Raw genomic sequence first — 25,591 nt, 5'->3', positions numbered from 1 at the left:
ATCACCTCGTGTGTCAGGTTATGGTGTATGAAAGTCAATTTAAACGAGGTTAGCTTCACTTCAAACTGCTTATAGTGTCGCAGACAGGTGTAAAGGATAACTGTATTTTCAAAAGGCATAATAATATTGTAATTTCACAACAAAAACAGACAGTGTAAAGTAGCTGTTATTTAATAACCATGATTTGCTCAACAACTGTAGTTACAGCTCATAATTACCCGTCTGTGTGTGACAGACAGTTGGCAGCAGTCCTGCACTGTAAAGGCACAATGACAGATACATATAATGTCACAATACTCGATAACCTGCAGGAGAAGAACAAAAATCATAAATTTACATCAGCCATTAACTGGCTTTGTCAAATACAGTCACCACTCACTCGCTTTAATTGAATGAGAATTTTTGTTTTTACAGCATTTCCTTGGTCAGTTTGAATAAGGCAAAATATATAAATGAGTAAACACTGATAAAGAATAGCGTAAAACAAAGTGGTACAGGAACCTTATTAAAAAACTACATATATTATATATATATATATATATATATAATGTTACACTCTCACAGCGACACACAAAATGTGAAACAAATGTAGAAAAACCAAAGTTCTCCTGGTGGATGAAGCTGATTGACCTATAGTAATACAAAGCACAAACAAGTACAGCCTCAGTCTTAACCTTTGAAAACATGTACACAGTCCTCTGGTGGATCCTCCACAGCCTTTGAGGGTATTCAAAACAGACTGAAATATTCTCAAAGACTCTGGAGATTGTTGCTACTATTGCCGACAGCCGTGGCAGATACTGCCAATAAATGAGTACAAAATCAAAGAAACTTTAAAAAATATATATATATATATATATATATATATATCAGAGGCTACAAATCCCTCTGAAATGCAAAAATAGCCACTGACTGGTGCCATCTGCAGGGTCTGCTTAAGTGCATTTGTTGACTTCATGTTTTTGTGGCAATAGGTTGAGGTTTTCCTTGAGTGTGTAGGGACTACGGTACGTCCTCTTGATAATTAGAGGAAAATACAATGAACCAATCTTAGGTCGGTGCTTCAGACAACTTTCATCTGATCCATTTAGCTCATGAACAGATCATTGTGTGTCCTCTGCTCTTGCAAAAAAATACCTCCCTTTGTTCACCGTGTCAGGGTGTCACTCCCTCCTGGTCCATACTGCAGCCGAGAGCTTCAATGTCATTACTGATGTCAGTGATCATACGGTCCCATTCGTCTCCCTCGGAGGCTTCCTGTCCCTCGTCTGAGGCGGCGCTTCCTCCCGCTGCTCCGTTGCCGTTGGTGGTGGAATCGGAGGCGGAGCTGGCTGTACGCCGGTAACGACCAAAGCTGTCCGTAATGATGCCTCGGCCGTCCTTCACACCAATGGTCTCGAGGAAATTCTCAAAGTGCTGGCTGTCCTTCTCTGGTATGAAGGGACGCAGGCCTGCAGTGGCACATTGCAAAGCATATGGTCATGGACTGTGTCTGACGTGACGTCTGTCTTTTAGCACATAGAGTAATTTAAGACAAGACCATCGTTTCTGAACTTATGGGGGAATAGAGGGGTCATACCAAGTAGAAGAAACTTCCTGCTGTCCCCGTAGAGTTGTCGCAGGTTAATGCAGAACTCATGGATGGAGGAACCGTTACGGTATTCATGGAGCAGGGTGGCAAACTGCTGGATCTCCTGTGATGACAGTTTTGTCCGCAGCTAGAAGGGAAAGAAAAAGATATTGAAAAGTCAAAACAGGAATTACTAAATACTCTCAAAAACAGAAAGGGACAAAGAAAGAGGGTGAAATTGTCATACTGTGGTCATGTAGTCCTGCAGCAGCTCTGCAGCAGTGGTGCTGAGCTCTCCTTCACTCGCAGTCTTCGTCTGAGGGGATGCTGGGGTGGATGCTGAGGGAGAGTTTTCTTCTGCCTCCATAGAGACCTGGAAAGGACTGAGAGAAGAAAGCATCACTTGTTAAGTGACAAGCAAAATTTAAACATTTTTCAGAGATGGGTCAACATCCTTCTGGATCACTGTGCCCAAAACGGAAACCTTTCATCGAGACTTTTCAACTGAGTACTTACAAAGTGCTGGCTTCTGCGTCAAAGGCCTCCTTAACATCCACTTTGCTTGAAGAATCATCTGCACAACACAAAAGAAAGAGTTCATATCTGACTTAACTTCTGAAACTTCAGTAGCTTGAGAAGAGGGTAACACTCCAGAGTATTACACTATTACAGAAAATCTAATTTTACAACACATTTGTTACGCTTGTTTAAAAAGGAACACGCCAACTTATTGGGACTTTAGCTTATTCACCGTAACCCCCAGAGTTAGATAAGTCCATACATACCCTTCTTATCTCTGTGCGTGTTGTAACTGTGTCCGACGGTTCCACCGGTAGCTTAGCTTAGCACAGATCCTGAAGGTAATCGGTTCCGACTAGCCTACTGCTCCGAATAAGTGACAAAAATAACGCCAACATGTTCCCATTTACATGTTGTGATTTGTATAATCACAGCGTGTACAAATAACAAGGTCACATGAGACACAGCCATCTTCTAACCGTATATAAACTGGGAACTATATTCTCAGAAAGGCGAAGCAGTGCTACTTCTGCTACTTGGGCGGAGTGATCTGCTTTGCAGCACCTGAGAAGCCCCGAGCAGATCAGCAGTGCTTCGCCTTTCTGAGAATATAGTTCCCAGTTTATATACGGTTAGAAGATGGCTGTGTGACCTTGTTATTGGTGCACGCTGTGACTATACAAATCCCAACATGTAAATAGGAACATGTTAGCGTTATTTTGTCACTTCAGGATCTGTGCTAGGCTAAGCTACCGGTGGAACCGTCGGACAGAGTTACAACACGCACGGAGATGAGAAGGGTATGTATGGACTTATCTAACTCTGGGGGATACGGTGAATAAACTAAAGTGTGTCGCCGTGTTCCTTTAAAAAAAAGGAATATATATATAAAATTCAGTTAGTTTTTCCTCTTAAGAGCAAGTCTGTTTTGTCCCTTACCACTGTATAGAGAAAGGTGTCTGGTAGGTGTAGTTGCTCCATCAAAAATGGCTCTGTCCAAGAAGTCGATGGTTGATTCTGTGTAAACAATCTGAAAGACCTGGCTGAGCAACAGACACAGCTCCTCTGCTGCTGCCTAAAAGACAAAAACTTTAGCTATTAATAATGCACTCTTTTGCAGAAACTAATTCATGACAGTACTCTCTGTAACATGTCATGATGTCAGCAGTAGGGATGTCACGAGAACCGGTACTTTGGTACCAAGTCGATACCAAAATTCTGAAAAACGTGACTGTACTCGTTTTTCTACTGTACCGTAGGCAGCGAGGGATGCAATTCTTCCAGACCTGACGGGGGCAGTATACGCCTACAAGTGTTTTAGTCTGCCGCTAAATGCTGGAGAAGAAGAAGAAAGCCGACTGGCATAGAAAAACAGAGCGCCTCATCCATAGATTTATCTATGGCCTCATCTCCGCGCACACTGCTCACGGACGGCTTGACCCGACTGCAGTCAGCCTCCGGCTCTACAGCAACGGCTTTCACGACTTCCCCTGGAGCTCCCACACAGAAAGTAAATCCGTTTCCCTCTACCGTTGTCTGTCACAGCCTGGTCTACAGTGGCAAGAAAAAGTATGTGAACCTTTTGGAATTTCATTGTTTTCTGAATAGATTTGTCATAAAATGTGATCCGATCTTCATCCAAGTCAAGGGTATTGACAAACAATGTGTCTAAAATAAACAAATTCTGACCTTTCATGTCTTTATTGAACACACTTCAACATTCAAAATGGCAGTGGAAAAAGCAGGTGAACCCTTAGAATTAATAACTGGTTGACCCCCCCCCCCCTTGGCAGCAATAAGCTCAACCAGGCGCTTCCTGTAGCTGTGGATCAGACCTGCACACACATAGCTCTGTCATATTCTTTGGACGTCTCACGGCCCTCTTCAAGTCAATCCATATCGGGTTGAGGTCTGGGCTCTGACGTCGCCACTCCAAACGGCGGATTTTATTTTTCTGAAGCCATTCTGTTGTGGACTTGCTCCGGTGTTTTTGGGTCATTGTCCTGTTGCATCACCCACCTTCTACACAGTTTCAGCTGACATACAGACATTCTCCTGAAGAATTGTCTGATATACTTGGGAATTCATCTTCCCTTCAATGATTCCAAGCTGGCCAGGCCCTGATGCAGCAAAGCAGGCCCAAATCATGAGGTTTCCTCCACCATATTTTACGGTTGGGATGATGTTCATGATATGCCGTGCCGTTTCTACACAAGATGTAGTGCTGTGTGGTATTTCCAAACAGTTCAACCTTAGTTTCATCAGTCCACAAAACATTTTGCCAATACCGCTGTGGAATACCCCGCTTGTTCAATGTTTTACATATTGTAGACTCATGAACAGAGATGTTAGCCAGTTCCAATGATGCCTTCAAATCTTTGACTGTCATTCGGGATTGTTTCTTGACCTCATTGATGAGTCTTTGTTGTGCTCATGGTGTCATTTTAAGTGGGCGCCCACTTCTTGGTAGAGCAGCAACAGTCCCAAAGTGTCTCCATTTGTAGATTGTTTGTCTAACTGTAGACTGGTGACTTTCTAAAATCTTTGAAATAACTTTGTAACCCTTGCCAGCTTTATGTAAATCAACCATTCTTGAGCGCAGATCCCCTGAAAGCTCTTTTTAGCGAGGCATGGCTCACATAAGCGTGTTCTTCTTGTGCAGAGCAAACTCCAAACGTTTGAGGGGTTTTTCTCAGTCAAAGTAGCTGTAGTCCACACCTCCAAACTCATTATCTTAACGAGACTCCAGGTGTGCTAAAACCTGACTCCATTTAGCTTTTTTGAGGTCATTAACTCAAGGGTTCACATACTTTTTCCACAAGCACTATGAGGTTTTTTTGTTGTTCTCAATAAAGACATGAAAGATCCAAAAAAAGTGTTAATATTTTAGACACATTATGTTTGTCAATACCCTTGACTTAGATGAACATCACATTTTTTTTAATTCAGAAAACCATGAAATTCCAAAAAGGTTCACATACGTTTTCTCGCCATTGTATATCCTTGACGTTCCACTTCCGGGATTGCTCCGTTGCTGCCAGAAAATCCGCCGGAGTTTACTCATATAGGCCGATATCCGTTGCCTTGGGCTTCCTTTGTGTTGGCATTTTAAACTCTGGTCGATATATGAGGACTACGGTTAACCTTTTCTCAGATCTCTGCAGGGTAAATCCAGACAGCTAGCTAGACTATCTGTCCAATCTATTTCTGTTCCAAGACTAAAACTACTTTTGAATGTACGTGTTCCAGCAAAACAAGTTCCTTCCGAGCCTATTTTGCAGCGGCACCATGGCTTTTCTCCGGTGCTTAGCACCGCCCAAGATGATTGTGATTTGTTTAAAGAAATGCCAATAAACCACAGCACGTTTTCCTCTCATCCCCAAATGCTATGTGGAGTAGCCAGACCCTCCTCCAGCATGCTTTGGAGGAAGGTCTGGCAACGCGAGACTAGTCACAGCCTAACGTTAGCTACTATAGCAACATTAGCTAACTCTAGCGCTTGTTTTAGCAGACCTCTATAACGCCAGTTAAAGCTATAGTGCATAGTTTGTCTCCCCCATGAGGAATTCTAAGTAATGACAACAAAACTGTTGTCACGTCCACATGATACAAGCCTTCCATTACCTTGCACCCCCCCCCCCCTCCTCCACACAGTTGCTAGTAGCCAAGGTGACACGGAGGACTTTAAAAAAAACATGGACTCTTCAGAAGAGGTCATTATCTTCACTTAAGTTTCTGCGCGGGAAAGTCCCCAGACGACCCAATCTTCTGAACATAGCCATAATGAGAAATACAGAGAGAGTTTTGTGAAGCTTAATTAGCTTTGTATTGACTCATTTGGCAATGGTTTGAATGTAACGGACGTTCATTAATATCAAAAAGTTATGCTCCAAAGCTTTGTTTCTCTCTGCCGTTGTTGTTGTTTTTCACATAGAACCGGGCTGGTTAAAATTAACAGACGTAACTAGGTTTGTGTCATTATATTATTAGTAGTAGTAGTAGTAAGTGCTGGCAACTAGAAGTCAACATCTGCCTAATTGTACTAACATAACACTATTTTTCATGATGTCTGTAGTTGATTCAGGCTACATTCTGACACTTATAAAAGGGGCCCTGTGGAGCTTTCTTGTAAACAAACCAAAGTCATGTTTACAGCTTGCAGTCGTCTTCTTCTTCCCCGTCTTTGTTGGTGCATTGCAACATATCTCTGCTACCTGTTGATCAGTGGTAGGACTGTGCATTGCATCACCTGCGTGCGCCATAAAAGAAACAGGAACCCACTCGCAGAAACAACCCTCCATTATGCTACTGGAGGTCTAAAACTCCACAGAGAACCTTTAACACACAGCACTGCAGGTGGCTTAGAGTCAAAACTTAAATTAACATTAAAAACAATTAAATTAGTGTGCATTGTGTGGATCGAAAAAGCATTGTTCTCACCTGTGTAACCTAACTGAACTAAAGAAACAAACTCTGCAGATTTCCATTAAGCATAGTCACAGATGCAAAATAATACCTTATTATCAACGGCCAGCACAAGCAGACAGCAGACTTCCACAAGCACAGCTCCACTCTCTGATAAGGAGCTCAGCGTCTGAGACTTGTTGAGATCAGGACACGAGCTGGGACAAGGAGAACCTCCTGAGTCCTGGGCTAAAAAACAGACAAATTGGATTATTGAAATGTCCATTTTTTGCCTTGACATTTTTTTATTATATCAATCTAGACTTTTTGGGCCGCATTATTTCAGTTACAAATAATTTCACATTATTGCTAGTTACTCTCCCAAAAAGATGCTAGTTGAGCGCTTGTTTTAAATTGGATTTAACATGGTCAGATTCCTATCATTCTCTCTAAATTATTTTGTCATTGGGAAATGTTATAAGGACATCACCAAAGAACCAGAGGGACCTCACAACATTGGCTACAACTTTCACAAGTGTGTTGAAACAGGACTGCAGGTATCTCTAGGACTGTAGATTATCACTGCATGAAGCTCCTGCTCCATCTCTGTAATGTCACAACAATATTATAGGACACATTTTACAACATAATTTTAACATCTCAACACTTAAAGGAACCTTTAAATGTTTTTATTGTATTACCCGTTTTGATCACCACGAGGTGCAAAGAGTCATCCCTGATGTAGGAGACAGCAGCAATATCATGGATGGGCACTCTCAGGATGATGTCCTCTCCATCGCGCCAAACAAGCTTTATGTTGTACGCCGACAGGCTCACCACTGCATCCTGCTCTGATGTCAGCTGGCCTGCCAACTGATGGGACTTCTGAGAATCAGAATAAGCATAAGCATTAAAGCTTGTATCAACTGTATTCTCTCTTTGCATCTTAACTATTCAAGAAATGTAATATTATGAATGTCAGTTATGTGAAAAACTCGTTTTGAGAAAAGCAAGGGAAAGAGAGCACAACTAACTGATGGATCATGTTAAATCTGATACGTACCCTTGCATTGTCAATGAGCTGCAGCACTTCTGTGCGACTTGATGGGTTCAAGTATCCTGGAACTGATGTCAGCTGCCCCAAGTACTGGACAAGACAGAACATAACCAAACTTGTACCCAAGCATATGCATATATGTGTATATATATATATATATATATATATATATATATATATATATATATATATATATATATATATATATATATATATATATATATAAATAAAGGGTAGGGATTTCATATCTCTGCTAGTCACACTTACTTTGACTTCCTTCTCAATGTAGTCATTAAGCAGGATGTCAGGATCGATACGGTGGTCAGGTTGAGAGAGTGAGAAGGTGTGGAGCGCCCTGCGCTCAGTGGCCTTCTCTTGGGCTTTCTTGTCTCTCCCCTTCTCTCCTTTCAGGAAGACTCGCTTGAACGGAGACACGATACCAGGCTAGTGAATAAAGACACAGATAGTGGGGTTGAGAGAAATTAGGAGATTGGCAAGCCGCTTTCCAAAATGCAGTAAGGAATTAGATTCAATTTATGTGGCTATGGAACTTTTCACAGTATAAATAGACCATTGGCATTATCTGTTTATACTACATTATAAATAATTACAGGACTATTTATATCCAATACATACATATGATGTAGTTGCAATGGGCTGGCAACACAGTAAAGCAATTGCGAATGCAGCTCCAAGTTTAATACATCTGTTGACTCTGGTACTTGTATGCCTTGTAATTTCTGCTGACCCTGCTTGCCCTGACTGTGCTGGTAGCTGCAGAGTAAGATACAACAGATGTAAAGCCCTCCGTGTTACCCAATACATGTTGCTCAAATATCAACAATAGCATGTGCAAAAGGAAGCTCTGCATTTGCAATAGTGGAGGGGTTTGCAGTGGAAGTGTAAACACATTACGGAGAATCACATCTTAAGACCTAAATCATAAACATCGACCTCAAAACATCAAACGACAAATGCCACAATGTGTCAGAACAGAAAAAATGCTTTCCTTCTTCCTAACCCTTAAAAAAAAAAAAAAAATCTGTATTTACTGTATTATCTCTTCAATGCGTTGCTTGCAAATGGCCAGTTAAAAATCAAATTATATAATTCTTTAGCTCTAGTTTAAACTGGTAAAGTCAACACTGAAGCACTGTTTAAGAGCTCAGTTAAGTGTGCTTAACTAAAACCTAGATACATTTTGTCAATGGTGTAAAGCTTACACACAAAACATATTTTTAGATTCAAAGCATTTCAAAAAGCCTACCTCGTTCTCCATGAACCCCCTTGCTTGAAAAATCGCCTGTTCAACGGCAGCCTGCTGCCTGGCCACGGATGCTGCTACGTTCGGACTGTCTAAACTAGTCACCTGTTGCCTCCACTCACACACAGTGACAGCTGCCAACTGGTGATGGACAGACCGGATCAAACAGCCTAAGTGTGTATGTGAAGGGTGTGACCCCTCACAGAGGAAGGGAAGTGTCTATGTTTCTGTGCTCAGGCACAAGAACAGGAAGGGGACTCGCCACAACTTCCTGTGATGACACGTGCATTGATGCTTTGAATATTAAAACGCTGCAAAAAACTGACTTCTCGTGTTGTTTTGAAAGCTGCTTCACAAATGTTGAATAAAGACCAAAGAAAAAAGGATTGTGTGGTGACAATTACTTACTACAGATCTTCATATTTTACTCAGGACTCAGCTCTGTAACTGAAGGTCCATACACATGTCGCTGCTAAACCACAGAAATACAAGACCTTGTGTATTCTATTATGCTAATCACAGATGGCACACCTGCAATGCTGTTTACACTGCAGATTCAATAAGGTGACAAGTGCAGGCAATTTGGTGTAGTTCAAGACAGGTTGATTAACCTCTTAACGCACCCACAACAAATGTAGCAAAGCTTCAGAAAAGTGTAGTTGACTCTTATACTGTAACCATAATTTGGTTCCTGCTGCCTGATGTGCAGACATTTGATCACAGACTTTAGACTTCAAAGAACAGCACAACTTACAACCAGTGTATTATTTAACAGTACCCAGCTCGTGAAGACAAGTGCATTAACATTTTATGGCTTGTTCTTGTGAAACGTGAAATGAGAGCTAGCATAGTTGACCCCAGCAAAAGCCCTCGAGATGAACAAGTGCCTTTTTTGGTGGCCGTCGGTTTACAAAGAAACATAAGGATGATATGGCTTCTTTGTGCTGTGATGGCCAGGGTGCTCACAATTAAGAACAATGCAGGAAAACGGTTCTCATCAGTAAGAGTAGGCTAATCTAATCCCTATTTGTTCATCTAAAAACTTACAGTGGCAAGGTAAAAATTCTATGGTCTTCTCCTGCCTTTCCAGATCTAAGCTGCAATACTTACATTACATAAAAGAGGTTTATTTTTGATTTGTTAGTGTTTTTAAGACATTACCACTCCAGCTGTGCTAAAAGCAAGCTAATAGAATGTATATGGGAGTCAAACTGTCAGATTCCTTTACTTCCCCAGATACCTTTGACAGTTTCCAGATTTTAAATGAGTTAATATAAATCAGTTAGCAAAGTAAAGTAACACTGACTCTATCATGTCATTATATGAAGGGGCCTGAGCTTTCACTTGAACCTATGTAATATATTACTCCGTACAGTATATCAAAAGTACATCTGGGCCAAAGGCTGTGCATTATCACCACCAAGTGGCACATACAAGAACTGTATGCATCGGGGACACTGATCCCAAAAAGTAAAGATCATCAACCCTAACCATAGATGCTAAACCTAGGTCATAACCTGTTTCATAAAGCTGAAAACATTCATTTGTACTGAGAATAAAAGTAAAAAAAAAAAAAAAGATAGATAGATAGATAGATAGATAGATAGATATATTCCCACCTTTGCCAGAAAGCTACAATACTGCTAGGCAAGTGATTAAATATATTTACTAAGAATCTATCTGTTTTGTGGCTGCAAGTAGGCAACGTATTATTAGTAATATGGTATGATGAGTGGAAGTTTTAAAGTTATGCCAAATCAAACTATGATCAGAGTTCGGGTTAGTTAACATCGCTGACAAAAACATTTCCTTGCCACAACAAACCCTCTTAACACCAGGATATCACTTCATTTCCGACCAAATTTCCTTCACATCAAGAGGAGGTGGAATTAAATGGGAAGTAACATTAGTGCTTTTGTCATGGAAAAAAATTATGGAATGACCAGCACAATCACAGCACAGATGTAAACCTAAGACACTGTGCTTCTCATCACACTGCTCAGGATGTGAGAGCTTGTCAATGTCATGTCCTGCCTAGATGTGGTGATCCTGTCCTTTAGTTTTCTCCTGTGGAAACCAGAAGAACAGAGGGAAAAAATTGTCTCTTGTGTCTGTTCTAAGACATGAGAAAGAAATGTCAGCTATGTGTCTGAACATTCGGATCTGTCTCCATATCAAACGGGATGATTAGGCCGCATGTGTATGTACTGTATGTGCGAGTAGAGCAGGATGGCTGGTACAACCAAAGAGTGCTGATCCCCTTTAGCATGACTGATACTGATAACCGCTGCCTCTGACAGCTGCTGTTGAGCACAGAGATCCTTCATGACCCACGCCTACACATACAGTAACAACGAGGATTGTTACTCTGGGAAAACTGGTTGTGCTTTCATTGCCTTTTTGAGAATACTGTCACTGCTGTATACCCTCACTGTTAAAAAAAAAAATTAGGGCTTCACAATTAATGGCTATTTATCGAAATCCCAATATGGACTATTGCAGTATCAAGATTGTAGGGGGGCGCAATATTTGTCAAAATAATGAATTAAGTATTGTGGCGCTGCAGAGATGTCCCAGCCTACATATCTATTCTACAGACTAAAGAAGAAAAAAAAGTCACACCATGATCATTTTAATATATTTTTCAATGGAAATCAGAATAATGATGCACAAATGATCACTCCCTCCAATACAGTGACTGATCGCAATTGCAATATCAGTCAAAATAACCGTAATTAGATATTTTCCCCATAAGATGCAGCCCTATTCAAAACTCTAGAACAGATAAATCATTAGCCTAATTCATCTAATAAAAACAACAACGGCCGATGTTTTCCTTTTAAAATAGGATACATTAAACTTATCACAACGACCACACGCTCCTGGACTACAAAACGAACGAAGGCACAGAGTGTTGAAGTTGATATTAAGAGAACTAACGTTATGAACAATAAAAACATCCTGCAGATCATGGTAATCTTGAATTAGACAGTAACGTTTAAAACGTAACTTGTAACACTTTATTTGCTCTCCATTAGGCTCAATCTGTTGCGCCTTGCTTAACCTTACCTTTATTTAATATCCATTCGGTAAGTTACACATTTCTCCCATTTAAAGTAATGCCGACCGGTTCATTGAAAAGTCAGTAAATCAGTGTGTTAACTGCTTTACCCTGGCCGCTGATATTTAGCTAACGTTACTTGTTATTTAGCTAGCCTGGTCTGACCAGCTAGCTATTAAGTTAGCATGTCAGCTAACACTAGTCAACTTGCAGTAAAAAAGTAACGTTAGCTAACGTTATGTTAATTGCCCCACTTACCTTTTTCACTTTTTTCACATCATCCTCCATTTCTATGTAAAGGTCTTCTTCTTCATATTCAGTTCAACGTTGAGATCCAGGTGAGACAAGACATAACTAGCTACCGAAGCTTTTAACCAACACTCATCTGAAAGTAGTTAGCTTGCTAGCATAGCTTAGCTTAGCAAAGCATTGGTAAAGTGATGCCCGAAATTGAGCTGATAGCAAAACGTCATCCTGATTTTTGCCTTATTCCACAACCATTAGAACAAAATGCCGGCGTGTCACCAGTGTGGAAATGGTATGCATCAGTGCCGCTAACACAACTAAAGAAATAGTCTGTTAAGAAGACAAACTCGGATAAAATAGGCAAAACTTTTCAATCGGGCCGCCATTTTGGGCGTTGAACTGTGTGGTCGGTCCAGCATGCTTTGCACAAACCAAAACAGTTGCTGCTTAAAACAGTGATAACACCGTGGGCAGCTTTTCAGGTAGTTAACTATAATAAAACAGTATTCAATGACAGAGACTCACTTTAAACCAAAGAATTATAGCCATTAATGCAAACAAGGGTTGACTTTTGCTAATGTGACTGTAAATAGCCGTAAACGCCTTTTCGTTGTTTCATTGCTTATATTTGTTTTGTTGTCTTCTTGCTTTAGACTCCCCCTGCTTATAACTTGTGAAAACTTATATTTTTCAAGAAAAGATTGGACTTTTTGACACTTCCGCACTCTTTATGAAAGCCTCAAATCTCACTTAAACATGCACAGGTAAACAATAGGCTTTTTACCTTTTTAAAGTAAAGATAGACACAGGAGACTCCATTCTGTGTAAGTGTCCCGGTAAGCCATATTGAACTAGCAGACCTAACATGTAATGCAGCTGTTTTAAATTACTAATTAACTTGTGCTTTTCTGCTAAGATACGTCTGAATATTTTGCCCTGACAAGAGTTAAGACTAATAGTCTTAAAACACTAGCAACACATTGAGGCTTTTAAATACAGTTTTTTCACTCATAACATTTGTGAGATGAGTAACAATTTATCTTGACACACTGTTTAAAGTTGCTATGTACTATCCCTGTTTTACTAGGACAAGATTGTAGACCGATAATCAAGACAGCAGCAGAAAGAGGCAGGTGAGACAAGTGGAGAAAGACAGAAACATGCATTGATACAGCACTCAAAAGTTTGGCTGCACCAGTGCCAAACAATGCAGGGAATTATGTAATAATAAATAATAAAAATGAGTTGATCTAGTGCACCCATATTAAAAGCCCCTACACAGCCTTAGTCAAACCACACACACTTTAACCTGCAGAGGTCTAACCAAAGTAAATAAAAACACCTGTGTGAGTTTGCAGGCCTTTTAATGAGCTAAATTAAGTATTCACAAGCTAAAATGTTTACTGTAATGTGTTACATTAGTACGCATTTACTGTGTGTAGACTCACATTTACACCTTTGCAGGTAATGTGAAAATGTGAAACGTGGATGTAAATACAGTACTGCTATATTGCACTTTCAAATACTATATTTATTTTCTCTTCTGGGATGAACAGTCTGATATATGAATCTACAGTAAGGCTTAACATTACATTTTCAGCATAATATTTCTCTTTTCATCTAAAAACCAAAACATACAAAAAGAACTGTAGCACCATATGTTATTAATAATATTCATATTGTTCCCAAAAATAGGACATCAGTTTTGCTTTTTTTAAAGAATGGGGATTCCATGAAACAATTTACTTGCATTTTATATTCAACAACAACAAAGACATCTTTCCTTATATGTTCTCAGTTACAACATAGGTTGTATGAGTACACTTTCATAAAGATGCTACAGATTGTAGCGAATTTGCTTACTGACATTATGCCAACTTTTGGAATACCCCGGATAAATCATATAGTCTAGGGAGTATCCTGATAGATTTGTGAAATACACCAACAAGCTAACACAATCTAGAAATTGATTGAATATAAACAAAGCAATATTTCCCAACACCTTTGATAACAATTTCAAAAATCAGCAGCAATTAATATGACAACCATAGTCGCTTCATTGGAATATCAAATCCATTTTCAAACAAAATATTACAGCCAATTCTACAATAACAACAAAAATAGATACACACAGATTAAGGACATATAGATGACAGGAATTTACAACACAGCAATCACATTCTATATAATTTTTTTTACCCAAATTCCATTAGCAATAGTACATTTGTGCTCCTGTGCGTTTGCCAAAAAGATGCATTTTATCATCTGCCAGTTTCAGTCTCTCAGAGAAAAGAAAGAAAAAAAATCCTAGTGCAGATTGAATCATAGTAAAATTAAAACATACTGTATGCTGAAACCAGTATTTTAAAGTATATATACACAGAGTAAATGTTGTTTTTTGTGCAGGTTGGAAAATCAAAATGGCACCATTAAGAGTTGAGTTCTGCTGTAAACTGTGTGGATTTGAGGTGCTAGCTCTAGAGCATTTTGAGACTGCAAGTTTGCGGGGCGCAGGCCCTCTCAGTCAACCGGAAGGCTGCTATCAGAAAGCTAAAAAGTGGACTGCAGTCCACAGTGGTAGCACCTTTTAAATTCAGCACCAGGTTATTAACAGAAATCAAAGAAGGATCAAAAGTAAAAGAAGAAAATGCACCGTTTTATTATCTGAACATACTGCTCCAGTGGTCAAACAGATGGTCATGACACAAAGGTACAGACTTAAACCAAGTCAAACACTACAATGACCTGCTGCTACACATTAATGCAGAAATCAGAGGGTTTGTTGTGCAGTCGAGAGCACTTACATGCTAAATGTTGAGGGTCACCTCACAATGACTTTTAAAGGCATGCTGGGAGGTGGTTGGAAAACCAGGAAATGAGGTTATTTAAAAGTGTATCAGTGATCGGGCCTGTTTAATCATTCCATTGTAAGAAAATGCAACATAAGTGATTTTTTTTTTGCGCATTTTGTCATCATTGACTTCCTCCATGTTTTATTCCAACTGCAGGCGTTATTATTTTGGCGAGAGAATGTTTTTTTTCTTCACGAGACAAAAGACACAAAGTTTACGTCTTGGCACTACAAATCATTCATCATTGCAAGACAGAAGAAGATGTAAAGGCATAGACAAAAGTACAAAACAATCATTGACCAAATCGCTTGGTATCGTGGCTGGCATTTGTTAAGACTATCCATCAAACAGTCCAAAACTAATGCTTTTGAGCTCAGTCCAAACTGCTAATTTGTAACTTGCTGAATCAACTGGGGCTGTTGTGTTTCAGCTTGCTCAAATGTAATAAAGATGAGGAACCCTACGTTCAAGTACAGAAGATGTTCAGTATTGCCTTACTTTTTTCTTATGTCTTTGACAAAGCCAATAACTGGGTTTCACACTGTACCCACCACTTGATTCTGTCGCACTGTGAAGTTTAGTTGTAACACTGTAACTAGGAAACAGTGCAGTCCTATTGATGACAACTTGGATGAAACGGTAAACTAAATGGTGTTGTCGACTAAAGTGTGACCTGACAGTATTGAGAACTTGGCTTGATCTGGTTTGAGGAGACCGACAAGAAGAATATAGTTCGGTGTTGTCATCGTCTTGGTGAATGTGCTGGCACATGAAACAAGTAAAGAAAGACATTGGCATTGTTGTTTGCGGACCTGGCTGCCATGGCTGGATTAAAGCACCCAAAGTGACAAGGTACAACAAGGACTGAGAAGAACAAGCTTGCTGTTCAAATGCTCTTGCTGTGTGTTGTGGCTGTCGAGGGATGTGGAACTGGGCAGGTAACCTGACAAAAACATTTCTCTGCAGGGGATTTCTTTGTGCCCTTGATTATGGTATAAAGTGTAGCAGCTTAACTACTACACTGTAAAGTAACGGCTTTTACTTGCACACTTGTGTAGCTTAGCTCTTGAAACCCGTGTATAATTTTAAGGAAAAATACTAAATCAAAACCCACTTATTAACTAGCTTTTAGCTAATCCTTTTTACTAGATACAGAATGTGGTAAAACTTTAATTGTTCTGTAGAAATATGTAAAATATACTGCATGTTTCATAAAAAATTCAGATTTGTAGACTCTTTGCACTGTAAAATTAAAACTAATGAGTGTAACTAACCGCCATTACTACTATTCTAATGACACAGTTAAGCAAGCATAAATACTCTGTGTTTTACTACTAGACGAAATGCAGCCCAGTTGTACATAATCTTGTTTATGATGCTATATAATACCGTTGTCACACACACACACACACACACACACACACACACACACACACACACACACACACACACACACAAATGAATTAATCACAGTGTATTTGCACCTGATTTGGACATGTGTCCACGTCTCGAAAAAGGTCAGCAGTGTTTAGAAAGGATGCACCGTATGCCAGGCAGCCAACTACCACAAAAAACGTATAATAATCATTCCCAAGAAAACAAACATGTGCAAATCATAATTAGTGATACAATCCCAGCCAAGGAGTGGTCCAGGATGCAATATGTTAAGGAAAAAATGGAGACCCTTGAGGACATGCCTGGGGATGAGAACTGCATTGAGACACCCCTGAGTCAGCTGGTTCAGTGGTCTTGTTTGTTGGTCCTGAGGAACCCCTATATTGGCTGTTTTGCTTAGTTGTTTTTTTTTACTTTGACAATACTTATTATTTATTAATTGACTAACTATTAACATGGCTGTTCATTCACTACAACAGAGAGGAACTACTCTGGCTACTATGGTAAACAATTGTTGTTGTTTGCATACTCATGTATATCTATACATATGGTGTGATGGATGTTTGCTCCACCCTAGCTGACCCAACAGTTCTCAATTACTCAGGGCTGAACATCGCTTTTAAGCTGAAGGGTGGAAGACCCTGGATGTTGAAGCTCTTGGTTATGGCAGTGTACCTCATTGCATGTTCTCATGTCAGGATCTCCAGTTGTTCAGCCTCAAACCCCATTGTTCAGTTACCAGAGAGTGTGAGAGTGTTTCACAGGAGTGCACCAAGGCCCAGCACCGAAGAGATGGGGAAGAGGGCGGAGCAGCAACCGAGGATGGAGCCAAACAATCGGCGAGAGAACAGAACTGTGGGAAAGGGCTGAGGAGACAAACAAGACAAGTATGCGAACACACCACCACCACCACACAAGCACAATTGCATCCCCTAATACATACTGTAGGTTGAACAGTATGTGCTAAGAAGTAAACATTCTTTCTCACACAAGCATATAAGGAATCATACACATATGCTCCAGTTAAGCCCTTTATCACAATCTGTCCTCCTGTTCTTTTCCACCCCTGGCAAAAACCCCCTCTCACCTTTGACCTGGACTTACATGGCATCTGCCTTTTACAGTACGATGTTAGCAGGCGCATGTGGCAACAGCTAAGCAGAAAGCCAGTGAGCCAGGAGAAAGAAATCTCTGTTTTGTGTAGGGCTCTTGGGCACCCCTTGTTGGGCGCATTTGTACTAATGCCTCATACTAAAGTCATGCCAAACACTGCAATGTAAAAAACACACATTATATATTTGGATGAATCATTGAGTAAGTAGATAAAATTGGAGTATGAAATGCATTCATTTTTCTCATGAATTGTCCCGTAGCCCTCTCTGGAAATTTAAGTCAAGTGACTTAGAGGGCATGCTTTTGAAATTTGATTTCATTTTTGTCATGAGTGAATACGGTGGTCGTCCCGTGGGTATCCGTAGTGGAGAGCTCCCGCACGTAAATCTGGGAGATGTTTATCTGGCCTATAGATGGCACACATTTTGCAAGGACTCATTCTACTGGTTCAAGGGGGCAGATAACTTGGAAAGACAGTACTGTTAGATGTGATTTGGCTTTGTTTCAACTGTGTTAGCTGGTGCCAGAACAGTTGCCCTGTACACCCATATAAGAGTATAACCTCTATGAGGGCACACTGATGTTGAGGAGAATAACTTTTAACACTGCACTGCACACATTTTTAGTTATGTAAAAAAGTGTGTGGTCTGGCAAAATATAGTTATGTCAATGACTATAAATGTGGACACAAATACGCATAATTATAATAGCATAGAAATATCTTCTCAGAATTGTCTTTTTTTCAAGAACTTATTACAAGGCTTTGCACCCAAATAAGTATATATCAACCTAAAACATTTGTTGATAGGAAAACAAAACAGGGAGGTTGTATTAGGGAGTACTTTCTAGGATTCCGAAGGGAATGGTGGAGGATTCCTTGAAGGCTGTCTTTGCACTTCAAACTAAAATGTGTTAACACACATTTTTACCCTTCTACCCTTACAATCTTTTAGAAAAAGGCTTTGGAATGTTTTTTATTATAATTTTCTACCCACCAATTTAGACAATGTTGTGCTCATGTCAAGTATATTCTACATTCGTTTCATTGTGTGTTTTTTTTTTTTTTAACTCAGGTACTACTGGCAAAAATGGCCAAGTAAGGTGTGCTCTTACAGCCTGCCTCCACTGGAGGGCAGTATGCACTGTAGCTATTAAATGTGTGGGTGGAACTGATTGAAGGTCAGTGTGCTTCTTTTTTCTTCCATACATAATGTGATTACAATTAAGGATTTTGAACAAAAATAGTACAGCCAGGATACACTTGAGCCACGTAAGCTCACAGAGGGAAAATCCATTTTTGAAATGCTTCTCTAAGACACATCTTTGATTGTGTCCTTTCTGCAATTTACAGTATCATGATAGACATTTCAGTGCTTTTTAATTCATGGGCTAAGGACTTGGTAAACATTATCATACATTTCAATAATTGACATATACAATGGCAGTAAATGTTGGGATGTGCAAAGACCTGCCCCCTCTGGGACTCTCCTCCATCATTCCCATCAGGCTTTGCGCCGGTCCCATGTCACAGGGACATACAATATGCCCTTCACAAGTATTCACAGGTTGAATCACCAATACAATATAATGCATTAAACACATTTCATAATGAAACATTCATATATTATCTACACACTCATACAGAACCCTCCTCTATCAATGTAGAGGGATTTATATGTACTTCTGTATACTGTATATCACATCAGATACTGTAGGTTCAAAATTTTCTCTCTCTTTACTGTATGCTTTTTCCAAAAATAAATCATGACTGCGTGTTTAGACTGTCGTGACAGACTTTCCTTTGACTAACACACATCTCCTGCAGGGAAATTGAATGATCAGAGAGGAGAGAAGGAGAGAGCTGAGATAATATCTGGAGAGGAGGAAGAGCAGTGTGAAAGAAAGGAAAGGCATGTGCATCATATTGTGTGAGAGGAGGTGACAGAGTTGAGGGAGAAGATGCCTTCAGAGGGAGGATTCGTACTGCAGGAGTTCATAAAGAAGCGGACCGTCCCTATACCTGATGCCCACCGCGTTCGGGCTAATGTACTGCAGCACATTTATGGTCCTACGCAGGCGCCGATCCACAAAGTGTGCATCCCAGGCTGGGTAGCGTTTTCTGGGCATGTCTATCTTGATGAAAGGACCCTCAGGCCGGATTGGCCTGCCAGCTGCATCCACAGGCTCTGTGGACCTCACCTGGAAAACCGGAAGGCAGGTGTCTGTGGCTGTTTCATCTGACTCTTCGTGTTCCCCTGCCAGACCCCGTGTGGGGGTGGCCTGAGAGCCACGGGGGCCTGGTGTAGGAGCCATGGGCTCGGCCTCGGGGGGTAATGGAAGGCCCCACAGAAGCTCAGCACAGCAGGAGCTGGCCAGCACCCTCAGCCGGGGGCCCATGGGGTGTAGAACCCCGTAATAGAGAACCATACAGGCCACACCTGAGGCAAAGCACAGGAAGACGCCACAGAGGGCAAAAGAGGCATAGGCGTCAGTGGTGACTGGGTCACGGTACGCATACCAAAGGAGGCTGAGGATGACATTCTCGAACAGTACTACTGTGTAATAGGCCACCATTCTGTACCGCGCCCGGCCCGCACGTACATTGAACCAACAGAAGACATACACCACGCCCACCACCATGTTGAACAGTACCTCCTCCCACTTGGACATGCAGAAGTCGGTGCCGCCATGGATGACCCAGAAAGCCATGGCACACCAATGGAGCACCACAAAAATGCCAAAGTAGATGTGGAAAACCGAGGCAAATAGAGCAAGGGAGAGCACCCGTGAGGAGATGGTAAAAAGGCGCCAGAACAGATGCACCAGGGCACCTCGATAACTCATACTCTTCTTGTCGTCACGTGAATCACGCAGGAGTTTGTGGTAAGACGCTAGCACCCAGGCCAGGGACAGGAGGGAGGACATGGCAGAAACACCTGGGAATATAGACAGAGAGAGAGAGAGAGTAAAAGAAGAATGAGCGATACTGACAGATGCTGTGAGATGGTTCTAAAAAGAAATAGAATTAAAATTATCCAGTTTAATTTTAAGTATACAGCATAACCCAAAGAATTATAGTTGAATCTTGACTTGGCTGCCATTCCACTTACTGTATACAGTACCTTTTATTTCAGCCACAGCAATCTATCACTTTTTGGAAAGCCATATTATTATTATTATTATTATATCATCATAGGTCTCTCAGTCAACACAGTCTCCATTTAGGGCATGATTTCAGTTTCCTTTAGATGTGTATAATAGTAGAGACAGCAGATATGTCGGAGCAGTAACCTGCTGCATGAAAAATGATAGAGGATTATCTGCAGAGCAGCAGCATGGTGCCTCTCAGAAAATGTATTGATGGCATTTCTATAGACACCCAGACAGGGAAGGGTATCGCTTGTTATGATTGAATTGCCTTCCTTGGGGAGCTGTATTGCGCTAGGAAACTGGAATTGTAAAAATGGTTTCAATAACAAGAGTGATGAATGTTGGAAATAAGATCCAACGGTGGAGAATATTGCACACTTTAAATAAAGATATGTGAACTTCACAGAAAGAGCATCTCAGCAACATGCGATAACCACAGTATGACATAATGCAAAAAAGGAGGATGTGAGAGATGTCTTGAACAACACACACAAAATAAGACTAGTGCTGCTCGTATAGAGCCGTAGGAAAGCTCTTACACTGCAGCCACTCAGCCTTGTTGCTCTGGATCATGATGCAGAGCTGCAGCACCAGCTGAGGGGCGCTTTCTAAGAAGGTCTCTAGCAGTCGCAGCATGTTGACATCGGCATACTCATACATCATAGCCCAGTAAAAACGCCGCTGGTTCTCCTTCTGACGGTGACTTTGTATACCGAGGTACATGGTGCGGATGTACCTGTAGAGAGAGAAAGGATGGACAGTTAGTCAATCCATTAAGTATTTTACTGTATTGACCCTAACGGCACAAGTAAACTCATTGGCATCAATATTACATCTTTGCTACCCAAATAAAATGCATAAATTCACTATTCAGCACACCTGCACATTGAGTTTAGACAACACTAGAGGGCATACTTAGCTACACTTTTTAATACACAGTAAAATATAGCACTCTGCATTCATGATAACTTAAAATGTTAAGATTTTTGCAGATGAATAAGTTGAGTTTTAATGGATTAAACACTTAAAGGATTTGACAAAACATGTGGACTGATTGCCACGTAACCGTTTGTGAACACAAACACCTTGCAGGAAGATGTAGTGATAAAACGGAACAAATAAAAAACACCAATGTAAGTATGACTGAGAAAAAAAATAAGAAGCTGGAAGAAAAATTGCCCTAAACTTAAATTTAAAAGAAAACAAAAGACTTCACCTCTTCTCTTGCTCATCATTCTACAAAGTACATCCAACTAGAACTAGCTTGCCTAGGCACCAAGTAACTACTTGCAAATTTTAGCAGCTTTACTCCACAGTTTGACTACGTTGTGTAAAGCAATATTGGCGAAATTAAAAACATTTGACAATCGTCTCTCTGGCCTCTGAAGGTGGTTATTGAACTCGTTATAGTGTACATATAGTAAGGATGGCAATGATCATTCTCTTAAGTGCACCACATGAGCCATATTGTCAGCTGGACTGGCTATTTTCATGTCTTATGTGGTTTCATAACGCTGAAGTGAGTTTGGTTAAGGCAGGGAGACGGTAGGTAATGCAGCTGAGAAGTGGCAGCTAATTGAATCAAGCTCCTGTTGCCATCAAAGCAGTGGTACAGCTTTGATGGCATTGTGTACTGCTGGGCAAAAATGTAATATGCCCGGGGCTGTGATATAGCTAATTAAGATCATAATCTTCTTTGAATATGGATTTCGAAAAGTAACTGCAGTCGGAGCGACGCTCTTCTGTGCACGTAACCAATTAACACGCACAGTAGAAGACAACGAATAACTATGAGGAAAACATTTAGCGGACAGGAACAGGACACGGCAAGCTTGAAAATGCACGGTAAAAAACATCAATCCATCCAACAAAAGAAAATCAATGCAACAAAAACAAGGAAAACTGCAGTCTTGCTCGCTTTTATTCTCTCCAATCACAACTTTAACTCTTCAAACATGTTAACCCAGAGAGAAAATCACTGAAACCAGTATGCCAGTTATAGTGCTTTATAGTTATCTTTACACTGGATTCAGCCCTTGCATATTGGGTGGTAGCTGCAGGGCCTATTTGCCTGAGCTGGCAGAGTGGCCAAATAAATCCAGCACTTGATGTGAAGGCAGTCAACCGAGGACAAAAGTGTAGCAATGACAGAAATAGACTAGACAGTAGCACTCCCCAAAACAAATTGAGAGACAATGGATCTAAATTCAGTTTCTAAAAGTGAGACACAAATTCACTGCAGCATAGAAAACAAAACCAGAAAATGCTTATGAGTGGTTTTCAACATAATTAGCTTCTGCATTAGCTATTGGGGAAGAGATTACTGTTTAATTTGAATTGAGGTTGAGAGCAGTGCACTGAATAGAATGCATCATCTAGTAGGGTCTGATTGCTTTTGGCTATTGTTCTGGCTAAGAATTTAAGCATTAACCACTTCCTACAATACAATTCCATAGACATTCAGCTAAATGTGATAATGGGATCGTGAAATACATCTGGTACACGTGGAAGGCCTGAGAGAGAATTGCTTCTCACTTTTTCGGTTTACTTGTGCTCACAAAATAGTGAATGATCTCGACATACATACATTTGTTTTCCTGGGATCAGAAAACAATTATCTTACAACCACGAGAAAATCTACATAACATTATTTTGATATGATATGTGCTCCGATCACGAGAAAATGGATTCGTGGTTGTTGTTTTTGCAGAATTTTACAGAGGACTTCTCTTGTGATCACTAAATAATGATTTCATGGCCAAAAAAAACCGCATGTTCTAGTGAGAGATCACACAAAAAAGATGTATAAATGTGACATTTATAAGGAAATATGACACATCTGAGCACAAACTAGGAAACTAAACCGGATTGGTCTTTTTTTTTTTTTTTTTCGGCCCACAACAAAGCTCCCTCTGCTTTTCTAACAAAATGTTGGCAAACCTCTATGTGGTCCACTTAGTCAGTCAGTCAATTAGCTAACCTGGAAAGACAGACAGAGTTCCCCTCAAGGTGTGAAAGAAACTGGAGAAATGGAACAAAAACTTCCACACACAGCAACTGTAGCCACAACATTAGTGTGACACTTGTTGACTCATGTATAGATGTGGCTGACAAATATGCAGTGAATCATTCTAGCCAAAATTCACAAGTTTTGTTATACCATGTAGCGCCAACATATTGTATACAGTTATTATCCACGCTTTACTGTAACAAAACATACACAAAATATCTGTTCGGGCATCCTCTACCCACTGAGTCAAGGCTGCTAACGCATGGTGTAATTAAAAACAGAGAAAGGTCTGGGTGAGCGAGGGAATTTAGGAGCACAGGGATGGTGGTCTTTCTCAGGACAGTGGTCAAGGGGGAACAAGAGAGGGGGGAAAAATGGACATCGGGATCAATAGCTCTGGGCTGTAAGAGGCACCATTATATCCAGAGGTAAAGGCTGGCATTCCATGACATTTTCAGTTGCACTGGTAAATGTCAGATGGAGCAAGTCAACTCTTCTCCTTCACTAATGACATGCCACAGAGACCTACACAGGCCTTTTGTCTCCATCCCCCAATTTCCATTAGTCTGTGTGTTCCACTGATATGTCTCACTGGTCTGTAGTGCCTCCGTCAGGAACAGTAATCTTCATGAAAAAACAGGTCTCTACAGCCATGTTAGCAGCTCTGTGAGGCTGTACTGGGGCACAGCGGTGCTTTGAGCTAAATCCTAATGGCAGCCTGCTACAATGCTCACAATGGCAAAGCTAACATGTTTAAAGTAGGTGTAAAGTACAGCTGAGGCTGATATGTCATTAGTTTTGCAGGTATTTAGTCATAAACTGAAGTATTGGACAAATTAAAATTTGCGATAGATGAAAAGTTGTTAAATTCATCTGGTAGCCTACCTAATTTCATTGGAATGGATCTAACAGTTGTTGAGACATCTAAATTAGAACCACAAATGCAAAAGTCATAGTCGCACTAAAGTAAAAGTTGTAGGATCACCAAAGTCATTAGGATACATCCTCTGGGAGCCATGGATGTTTGTACAGAATGTTGCACCATCCATCCAGTAGATGTATGTAGATTGGGATGAGCCATGCCGCTAACATGGCTAACAGAAATGTAATCGTCGTGGTCAATATAACAAGGTACAGATATCTGGTTTGATATTTCTTCACCACTGTCTTAGGATCTGCAGTGGTGCTCACTTGTCTTTTGTTTAGCATCAATGCTATGGCCTATCATTCATTTTAAACTGCATGTGCAAGAATTCACACTTCAAGCACAAAAAAGTAAAAGAGTTCTTACTGTGCACATTTACATCCACAACTTTCCTCTCTGCTAGTAAACGTTATTAGTTTATAGTCCCTTGGTTTCAGCACAAAAAGAAACTTGTACAGTTGGACACTTTGGGATTCACGTCTGTCAGAAAAATCGGAACTCACTCCATTACGTCTCCAACACACACATAGCGCATGCCTTTGCAAGAATCTCAGAAACATCCACCGATTGTGATACACACTGTTAACACTCCCACTGTGGCTTTTTTACATGTAGTAACACAAATGGCTCTCTAAAAATAAGCACACACAAGCGCACACACACACGTGCACAAACATACTTGTCAGCGCTGTAGGTAATAGGGGATTTCCTTTCTGTTCCAGACACATTTGTTAGATGGATCCCTCTCTGTCTTCCTCCCCTCGCCTCCCGCCCTCGAGACACTTAGGCTTCGGCCCATGCTTCCCCCCCCCCTCACTTCCCACCCCACTTCCCTTTTAGCTCCATAGCTCCTCTACAGGGCTCCTCATGAATTATTTGTGGCTAGATCATAGCGATCGTTCATGGCTCGTTTAGCAGCGTACGCATGGCCTAACAGCTAGACGCTGTGCCCGGGTCATGTTCCAAGCTCAGCGGTCTGCCATTGCTGTCGAAACACAGGCAACCATTAACCAACCCCCCACCCC

The 25,591-nt window shown here is 40.7% G+C and overlaps 2 protein-coding genes across 3 annotated transcripts in view; both read right to left on the bottom strand.

The window, feature by feature from the left end:
- Nucleotides 1–155: 155 nt before the first annotated feature.
- ccm2 (CCM2 scaffold protein) lies at nucleotides 156–12,532 on the bottom strand. 2 transcript variants are annotated; one of them, XM_078274615.1, is made up of 10 exons: nucleotides 12,134–12,532; nucleotides 7,818–7,994; nucleotides 7,557–7,640; nucleotides 7,195–7,378; nucleotides 6,606–6,742; nucleotides 3,029–3,164; nucleotides 2,087–2,144; nucleotides 1,818–1,953; nucleotides 1,580–1,718; nucleotides 156–1,451 (listed from the first exon to the last, which is right to left on the bottom strand). In XM_078274615.1, the coding sequence occupies exons 1-10, from the start codon at nucleotides 12,161–12,163 to the stop codon at nucleotides 1,156–1,158; spliced, it is 1,377 nt and encodes a 458-aa protein (XP_078130741.1). In that variant the 5' UTR covers nucleotides 12,164–12,532; the 3' UTR covers nucleotides 156–1,155. The 2 variants fall into 2 exon arrangements, with proteins under 2 accessions (XP_078130741.1, XP_078130742.1); XM_078274616.1 differs by lacking the exon at nucleotides 12,134–12,532 and adding an exon at nucleotides 8,818–9,021.
- Nucleotides 12,533–16,372: 3,840 nt separating this feature from the next.
- Nucleotides 16,373–25,591, bottom strand: part of xkr6b (XK, Kell blood group complex subunit-related family, member 6b) — a 50,362-nt gene continuing 41,143 nt past the window's right edge. Inside the window, exons 2-3 of the mRNA XM_078275286.1 lie at nucleotides 21,171–21,367; nucleotides 16,373–20,417 (exon numbers count right to left, since the gene is read on the bottom strand). Of these exons, the coding sequence (XP_078131412.1) occupies nucleotides 19,447–20,417; nucleotides 21,171–21,367 (1,168 nt within the window). The 3' untranslated portion in view covers nucleotides 16,373–19,446. The remainder of the gene's footprint in view (nucleotides 20,418–21,170; nucleotides 21,368–25,591) is intronic.

This window comes from Sander vitreus, chromosome 18 (genome assembly GCF_031162955.1).
Source record: "Sander vitreus isolate 19-12246 chromosome 18, sanVit1, whole genome shotgun sequence".
Classification (NCBI taxonomy): domain Eukaryota; kingdom Metazoa; phylum Chordata; class Actinopteri; order Perciformes; family Percidae; genus Sander; species Sander vitreus.
This window is presented reverse-complemented; position numbering and strand designations above follow the sequence as displayed.

Coding starts and splice junctions, on each gene's coding strand:
- ccm2 (XM_078274615.1), bottom strand. CDS start 12,163: ATGGAGGATGATGTGAAAAAAGTGAAAAAG. Junction 7,641..7,817: donor ACATTGAGAAGGAAGTCAAA/GTAAGTGTGACT, acceptor TGTCTTGTCCAG/TACTTGGGGCAGCTGACATC. Junction 6,743..7,194: donor CCTCGTGGTGATCAAAACGG/GTAATACAATAA, acceptor TCTGTTTTTTAG/CCCAGGACTCAGGAGGTTCT.